A 9,555-nucleotide genomic window follows, 5' to 3' on the forward strand; every position below is an offset into this window, starting at 1 on the left:
AAATAACTAGAATGACAAAACACAAACAGAATAGTTCTTACTTAACTATTAATTTTTAAAGCACAACTAAATTAACCATTTGTGCATTTCTAATTAATATCACACTCTTTATCTTACTGGCATAGGTACACAACATAGTTACTTTTCTACAACAGGATGACTTTCCCCAAAGACAAACTTACACGTTACACATTAAAAGCCTGTAGCTCCCCCACTTTTTTTTAAGCCAGGAATTTCACTGCTCAGCCTTTAGCCTGAGGAAATACATCAGAACATGATCAATGACCGAACTTGAAGACTGCTCACCACACACTGCTCTAATGCTGGATGGACACAAACCTTCAGTGATAAGATCTTATATAAGATAAATAAATTTACAACACAGCTTTAAGATACTATAGAGGTATCTGTATAACCTTTAGCAAGGCCAGAATCTACTCTAAAAGAGGCCTAAGACAGGGCTCTACAAAATGTTCAAAGTTCACATATTAGAGAGGCATATAAAAATTTAACACATTTGTACCCATCCATTAATTTTTAACATTGATAATCACCACAAGATGGAATCCCATTTAACTTTTCTTTTTCTTTGCAGTTTCCTATGATGCTATAATTTTTTTTTTATAAGGTTTTTTTTTTGTTGTTTTTGTTTTTGTTTTTCTCCGAATGCCCTCAGGGGTGGTTTGGCTGGCTGGAGTGTTGTGGGGATCGAACTACAGCAACCTGAGGCTGACAGCTTTGTGGAAGCAGCCACTTAAACAACTGAGCTAAGGCCAGGCCACTGATGCTATAATTTTAATAAATATTTTCAAAATATGGGCCTGGGAGATAGCTCAGTAGATTAAGCACTTGCCTGGCAAGCGCAAGGGGCTGAGTTCAATCCCCAGTTCTGCCAAAAAAGGAAAAAAAAGCCCTTCCTCTCAAAATATGAAGGGGAAGTCATAAAACAGAACTTATGTAAAGAAAACAACTTACAAAGAAGTGTAGACTGCCCAAGAAAATCTGGAATAAATTTTAAGGTAAACTAAAATCTACAAAAATATGTATAAGGGCCGGCCAGATAGCTCAGAAGACTGAAGTACCTGCTTTGGCAGAGCGCTGCAGCTGGGGTTTAATCCCCAGTGTGCCATCCCAGCTCAGCCCCAGGACACACTGAGACAGCAATTGAGACTGGGCGTGGTGGCGTATGCCTATAATCCCAGCGCTTGGGAAAACAGGAGAATCACTACAAGTCCGATCTATGTAGTGAGACCTTATACACTGTCCTAAATTCATTACATATATGTATGTGTGTGTATATATATAATACACATTTATAATATATATATGACTCAATGCTGGCCAAAATTAGGAAATTTTTATTTATTTTTTTTTTTAATTTAGTACAGGGTCTCACTACACAGATTAGATTCATAGTGATCCTCCTGTTTTCAGCCTCCCAAGCACTGGGATTACAGGTATATGCCACCATGCCCAGTCTCATTCACTGTGTCAGCGGGCCCCTGGGGGCAGGGCCAGCACAGCAGTTGGGGATTGACCCCGGTCCCTGCACTTGCCTAAGCAGGCACTTTAATCCACTGAGTTATCTGGCCAGCCCAAAACTGGGAGATTTTTCACAATTGCATCTGCTATAGCCCTAGACCTATCCATATGGTTAAAAGTAGAACATCCAAACAATCCTGGATAAAAATGAAAGAATTATTTAATTTTAATAGTGTCCAAGACTGAAAGGTGGCTCAGACTGGGTAGAAAACTTAGTACATCCTCCTGTTATGTCTGGTCTTGTAGGATGGTCGTCTTCCCACCAATCCCCCAGCTGGGGATTGGCCAGCTACACTAACAAGCACCTTCACACATGGGAGAATCTCCATCCCAGGACCCGGCACTCACTGGTACCACTGGAGAAACCACCAACACAATGCTACACATCAGGTCAAGAGGCGCTTCTCTCCAAAAGTACTGGGCAGGTGAGGGATTCCTCCACTGCCTGCATCCCAAAAGCTAATGAGCTGATAATTCAGATGGTCTCATTACTAACTTCATTGTGGTCTCTGGGCCATTTTACCTCAACCGTGGTATAAACAAAAGGAAATAAGAAGAATAAAGCAGAGAAAATCCTGGCTAAAAAACAATAGCTAATACACATTAACTCCCATTTTAAATAAAGATTTCTGTGTTTAGACTTGTTTGAAGGCTCACTGACGCACTCCACTGGGCACAGATTCCTGTTTCACAGCCAGTGCCTGCCCAATATAAACACAAAGAGTTACTCACCAGCTGTCACACACACTACTTTGCGCCTTCCAGGCACTTCTCCCCAAGGTACCAACAGATAAAGCTGTGCTATGCTAAAAGAACAGGCCCAATGTACAGCATAAGTAAAGTATGCACGACATCTGGCGTGTCTCAAATGGTTAAGGGTAAAAAACACTAGATTTTTTTCAAAGTAAAAAACTGGCCGTGATTTTTAGTCACCAAATAGCACTGATAAGCCACAGTTTCAGTAGGCTAATGGGTGCATCTGCTAATTGTTACGCACAGAGAGAAAAACATACCTTGCTTCTTCTAACTGTTTCTCTCTGGCTTTCCTCTTGGCCTTCTTACCCTGGGTATTAGCCAGGCGGGCTCTAGCTTCAGAAAGCATCTCAAGTTCATCTGCAAAAAAGACGCATTAAGTTTCTCTCCAACATAAGCAAAGAACATAAGAGGGATACCCCAGTGCTTAAAATGAGAGAAATACACTCATAAATGGTGATGCATAATGGGAAAAGCTTGGGTTTTGAAGTCAGAGAAACCCAGATTAAAAACCAGACCTTGCTCTGGGTGACCTTAGTCACCTGTTTATGCTCTCTGAGCACGCTCCCCTGTAAATCTGGAAAAACGATCCCCACTTCACAGTGATGCTGAGAACTAAGCAAAAGGAAACAAAGACAACTAGCAAGTATTCACGAAATGGAGACGTATCATCTCTTGCTGTAAAAACTAATCATGAAGGAACTGCTAGTCTCCATTAGCTACACTTCCCCCCTCAGAACTCTCTCTGCCAGTACATTTCCACATCTCGAGACGAGAACTATAGTTGCCATTGCTGACACCTTAGAGTAACTTCTACACAAGGATGCCCAATGAAATCACACGGGAACTTTCAACACCCTCGAGACTCCAGGACCATGGTCTTCGCCTCACAGCCTCCCTCCGCCAGCCGAAAAGCACTCCTCCTCCTCTGTATCTCCAGGGGATGCCCTAGATCCCGAATTTAAACTTCCCCAGGGAAAAATGATGTGGCCAGCCTAGTCAGTCTTTGGAAACTACCACTCTAAATGTTTACAATTTAAAACTCAGCAAACATTTGTTGAGAGCTTTACAACAACCCTGTGAAGCAAAGCAGATACTGCTGTCTATCTGGAAAGAAAGACTTCAAAGCTAGACACACTGTATGACTCACCTAGTTAGAGTGCTAACAAGGACAGATCTAGATCCAAAATCCAGGGTTGGCCAAATAGCTCAGCAGATTAAAGTGCCTGCAAGCAGGCGCAGGGGCTGGAGGTTCAATCCATGGGCCTGCTGTGACACTACCCACACCCCCTCCAGGGCACGGTGGCGCACACCTGCAATCCCAGCTCTTAGGAGGCTGTAAACAGGCAAATCACTACGAGTCCGAACTATTAGTGAGACCCTGAATACCCTACAGACCCTTCCTAAAATAAAAAAAAATAAATAAAAAACCACAAAATCCATTTTCTCAGCCATGCGTGGTAGTAGACACCTATAATCTCGGCACTCAGGAGCCTGACGCAGGAGGATCGCTGTGAGTTTGAGACCAGCCTGCGCTACATAGTGAGTTTAAGGCCATCCTGAACTACATAACAAAACTGTCTCAAAACAAACAGAAAATAATTAAGTGCCTGCCTGGCAAGTGCAGGGTCCTGAGTTCAATTCCCGGTACCACAAAAAAATCCAAAAAAATAAATAAATAAATCAGATCAAACCCACTTTCCCTGGCTGCCATTTCAGTGCCTCCCATAATCACAAGCCTCCAGAGCACACGGTCATCTTCAAGTCAGAGCACTAAGCGCCGTACCCTGGCTTCCTGCCTGTCTTATGCAAGAGGAATGAGAAACCATGCTGCTCCTTCCAGAAACCTATCCAACACTATTTTACTACGTTAACTTATTATGTAAACTAATGAGATAAAAAGCGCGCTGTCCAAAAACGGTAACTACTCTCTAACAGAAACTGGACACATCTGGAACAAATACAGACAGACTTGGGGCTCTAAAAAGGCAGAATTCAGAAAAGAGCTAGAAAAGTGTGAGAGGCCTGAGCAGTCCACAGTTACAAGGCCACAGAGTCCTCACAAGCGCCCTTGTCCACTCACCCTCGTCCATATCAATTGGATCAGGCCGTGCTGGTTTTGTCTCTGGATTCGGGTCTATTTCTCCAGGTTTAAGTTTCCGTGGATCATCTGTGGTTTCCTCTTCATTATCTCTTTGGGCAGTTTTGTCCCTAAAAAAAGCCCAGATGACTTCATCACAGTATCATACCATACAGCATCAGAATTACTGACTTTCCTAGCTGTGGCCATTTTTTTCCCAAAAAAATTCAAGAGAAGGGTATTAACAAAATAAAGCACTTCTACTACTGCATCATCTGGAAGAAATGGTATTAAAATTCTAATTTCAGCAAGTGCTTGCATTCAGTACAGAACATGATCTAGGCAGCTCCTTAATCACAAATGCCATACAAGCATACAAATAAAGCACTAGTAACAAAGAACCAAAATGTTCTAACAGTTAACTCTCAGCCATGTGGTTAAGGGTGACATTTCTTCATATACTATTTTTTCCCCAAAATTTAAAAACAATTTTGTACTTACTAGTACATTTATGGAACATAATGATAACATTTTGTTAGAGAGCTGACACATCTTAATTCTTTTTATTTCCCTTCTCCTCCACTCCCTCATCTCTTGGTCCCCCTCCCAGCTATCTCTGTTTCCTATTATCTATCTTTTATTTTGCTTTTTATTTATACTTTGGCTTTCTCATGTAAAAGAAACCATGTGACATTTAAGACTGCATGCCTGATTTATTCCACTTAACTTTACGGTCTCAAAGCATATCCATTTGGCTACAAACAACTCAAATTTATCCTCACAGCAGTATTCCTTTGTGTGTAAACTTTAACCATTCATTTGTGGATGAACATAAAGGCTATTTCTAAGGCTTAGCTAATTTATAATGAACTTGGGCATGTATCACTGTAACATGATGTCTTAACTTTTGGGAGGAGAAACCTAGAAAGAATATAGCTGGATTCAATACCTATTTTTAGTTTCTGGGGGACTCTCCACACTGATATGCACAGTGGTGGTAGGGATTACATGCCCACTAACAATGTGCAAGGATTCCTTTCCCCAGAATTTTTATCATGACCACAGACGACTTGTAAACTTTGTAAAATTAATTTTCAAGAAGTATATAAGGCAGGGGCTGGTGAGATGGCTCAGTGGTCTAAAGCACCTACCTAGAACAAGCTAAGCTAAGCAAAGCACAGGGACCGCGGTTCAATCCCCCAGCACCACATGCCAGCCAGCCTCGCCTTCCGGTGGGCTGAGCTGGCCACACACACACACACACCCACACACCCACACATAAAAAAAAAGAAGTATATAAGGCAGAATTCCAAGTTCAAGCCCAGTCTGTACAATAACTGAGCAAGACCCTGTTTCAAATAAAAAATAAGCAGGACTCAAGATATAACCTAATGCAAAGATTCCGGGTTTAATTCCCAATACTACATACACATACACACACACACACACACACACACACAAATTATATATAACATAAGACATAATTTTATCAACTACACGATATATAGAATAAAGAGTCCAGCCTGCTTTAGAAGATCCACTTACAGGAGAAATTCATAGTGCTCCAAGCACTGGGCTGCTGTTCTTCCAATGATTGGTGCAATGGTCCTCCACTGAGTTGGCATCAATTTAGCCAAGTGCAACAGTTTCTCCTCCTCTTCTCTGGACCACTCTGTCTTCTTGATGCTCGGATCCAGCCACTCATACCTATTAAGAGACACAATTTAATGCACTCATCAGTCACCTAGTACGGAAACCCAGCTCACACGCTGCTCAGATCTCTACGTCTGACAAGCACAGCTCTCATTCTTTAATGACCAAAGCATCCTTTTTTTTGACAACAGAATATTCACTGTGCAGCTAAACTTCTCCCAGTCGATATTCTCCATCTCACTACATTCCACTTTTCTACTATGTAAGACTAGCAATGCTTAAAAAACATAACTTGCCTGAAGTACATCATAGGCCTTCTCAATTACTATTTGTTTTTAGTGTACATTTTTAACGATCTGGAAAAAAACAATGCCATCTACTACATTTTAGTATCTCTATTTTCGTAGTCCTGTACTTTCCATGCTTTGCGCCTCACACCACTTAGGTTAAACACCTGACTTGTGCTCACTAAATGGCTTTCAGCATTGTAAGTTTTCATTTGGTATGTTTCTAAATTTAAATTAAACTGTGGCATCATGTTTTTCATAACACCCACCCAACCCACCTTAGATAAACAGGACATAGGTAAGCCCACGTAACCACCGAGTAGGGAGCTTAGCATCACTCCAAGAAACAGAAATCAGAACCACTTCTTCACGCTGAGGACCACCTCCTCTTTGGAGTTCAATCTCTACACGGATCCTTCTTCCTCACAAGACAGCTAAGAAATTAGGTCACTTTTGTACAATCCAAAATATGTCCCTTAGAGCAGATGGGTGTGGGCTAAGGCCAGACCATTTGTGCCAAGAAGACATGGAAAGCCTAGTATGTCCACTACCCTGTGATTTAGAAGGTGACACCATAGGCTTATGCTGTGTTTCATGATAGCAAATACACATTATTTCAATTCCATTATGAGGAAACTCAAATTGTAAGCTTGCCAAAAAATTAAACCATTATTTATCATTTCTTAAAAGATGTTGTGAACTAACAAATTTAGACTCTTGGAACACAGATCATTTATAAGCTGGGCCCATCGGTCCCTGAAAGGTGCTCTGCTCCACAAGGCACATAGTAACTCATTCAGACAGAGCCTCCCACCGCATCCATTAGTGCCAAGGACTGTTACCCCTGACTGGGGAGACAGGGGCAGGGTAGGGGGAATAAAAAATGGCTTGCCAGGAAACAAGTGGCAGCTGAGTCTAAATCCCTTTGCCACTCCCTACTTCCCATTACATGATTTCTTTCACCAAGGTTCAAAGATCTGACATTTCCCGCCTCATGAGCAAGGTTGCTTTCTATTTTCTGCTTGTTAACTCGTACATACCATCTGGCTTTGCACTGCTTTGCTGATTTCCTATGCAGCAGAGAGGCAATCCTAGACCACTGATTTTTCCCATATTTCATTACCGCTGCTTTCAGAATTTCATCCTAAATGAATTATCAAAGAAAATAATGCAGTCAGTCACAAAATTCCACATGAGAAAAACACTTTAAGTCTCACAGGGCTGGTATAAAAATAAAGACATACACATAAACATATACATGCAGTGTTAAAAATAGAACGAAAACTTCATTGACTATTATGGTAAACAGCAAACAAGAATCAGGAAAATGCAAAAAAAAAAAAAAAAAATTAGTAAGAAATCCCTTCAGGGGCTGGAGAGATGGCTCAGTGGTCTAAAGCACCTACTTGAAACAAGCTTGGCAAAGCACAGGGACCGCGGTTCGATCCCCAGCACCACATGCCAGCCAGACCCGCCCCCTGGTGGGCTGAGCTGGCCACACGCACACACAATAAATAAATGTAATAAATAAAAATAAATATTAAAAAAAAAAGAAATCCCTTCAGAGGAGTATCTTACCCACCTTTACACACACATCCTTCAGTATTGGAAGTAGGAAAGCTCAACTGAGAAACACAACTTCACAAAGGTGATTAACAAAGTAAACCCTAATATGTTCCCATGATTCTCTTCAAAGATATTGCTTATTCATTTACTCAGTCATTTAAAACACACCTCCTGAACACCTACCTTGAAACAGGACTTGTGTTTGTGAGGAAAAAGAATCCAACAGGCCATATCCAGGCCTCAAGAAGGAACCTGGGCCTCTGGTAGAGCTGGGCATTTCTTCTGCAGCCCCTTAACCCCAACCATGACCCAAGAATCCACATCCTAGGTCTAATCTAAAAATTAAAAATCTCTTCCCCACCCCACCAACTAGCTCTCCCAGTCTCCCCCAGTTACTATTTCATCAGGACACCCAAATAAGGTGAGACACATCAGTACCAGAAAAGACTAACAAAATAAGCCACACTTAACAGAGAGGATGAACCCATGGATAAATGATGACTTGAGACATTTTACTTTTTTTTTTTTTTTTTTTTTTGCATTGGGCTTGTGCTACACCCGTCTGCAGCTGAGCCTCTCCACTCTACCCAGCTCGCATCATCACAGATGCAAATAAATAAATAGCTGCAGGGCTTTGACAAGCGCACAAGAATCCTGTTACTCCACTCAGTGTATCTGTCTTGTCTTTCCCTGGAAAGGCACATGCTCTCCTCTAGCTCCAACAGCCTGGCTGTCTCACCAGGAGCTGAGGCAGTTTTCAGCTTTCCTGTGTCTGTTAAGTTCAATACCGTGCTAGTTCAAAACCCCTGCAGCCAAGTACACACAGCAGGTATCCATCCTAGTAAATTCACTCCCAAACATCTACCAAGCAACCTGGGCTGAGGAGATAGCTCAGCGGTACAGCAGCCTGGCTGGCAAAGGCAAGGTCCTGAGTTCAATTCTCAATACACAATAACAACACCCAATCTCTATCCTAGGCTTTAGGAGTATAAGACTCAGTCCTCCTGCAGTGCTCTCTGATGGGGCCTACTCACTCAAAATATGTATTATTTCCTTGAGAAAAATGAAGGAAACGAGGCTTTGAAAGGTTAAGAAACTCAGACCAGGGTGCCAGTTTTGAACTGCACGCTTCGGCTCAGTGTCCCAGTCCCCTGTGTGTGGTCTGGAGTGCTGGAACATGGCAACCCTCCTCGCTGCGGAGGAGCTAGGCTCCTTGAAATACAGCGACCTACAGAACTTGGCCAAGAGTTTGGGCCTCCAGGCTAACTTGAGGGCAAACAAGCTATTAAAGGCTTTGAAAACCCACCTTAAACAGGAAGCACAAAAAGAAAATAAGAATCAGGATGAAAGTCAAGCTTTTGCATCCTCTGCTGATGAGACTGAGGTACAGATTAACAGCAGGGAACAAGCCATGAAGGAGCCGTGGACCACATCACCAAAACAAGGAAGCGGTGGCGGCGGCATAAGACAGTCCCTAGGGAACCTGTCTCCCAGCAGGATCATTCTGAGGTAAGCCTGAGTCATTTCACTGAACTACAGAGTCAAGACCTGGAAAACTGGGATTTCGGAACTACTGGAAAAGTCCCTTCTGTATCAGACAAGAGCCTTGGAGATGAGCATACAGTTTCCTTAGGAAAAGATAATGAAGATTCAAAGGAACCTTCAGAAAAACAT

General features: G+C 42.1%; 1 protein-coding gene across 2 annotated transcripts in view; it reads right to left on the reverse strand.

The window, feature by feature from the left end:
- Positions 1–9,555, reverse strand: part of Cdc5l (cell division cycle 5 like) — a 49,231-nt gene that overhangs the window by 37,089 nt on the left and 2,587 nt on the right. For both annotated transcript variants that reach the window (XM_023719441.1, XM_004624101.1), the window contains exons 2-5: positions 7,356–7,459; positions 5,921–6,082; positions 4,379–4,506; positions 2,556–2,655 (exon numbers count right to left, since the gene is read on the reverse strand). In XM_023719441.1, the coding sequence (XP_023575209.1) occupies positions 2,556–2,655; positions 4,379–4,506; positions 5,921–6,082; positions 7,356–7,459 (494 nt within the window). The remainder of the gene's footprint in view (positions 1–2,555; positions 2,656–4,378; positions 4,507–5,920; positions 6,083–7,355; positions 7,460–9,555) is intronic.

Source organism: Octodon degus, unplaced genomic scaffold (assembly GCF_000260255.1).
Source record: "Octodon degus isolate 3935 unplaced genomic scaffold, OctDeg1.0 scaffold00005, whole genome shotgun sequence".
NCBI classification, from domain to species: Eukaryota; Metazoa; Chordata; class Mammalia; order Rodentia; family Octodontidae; genus Octodon; species Octodon degus.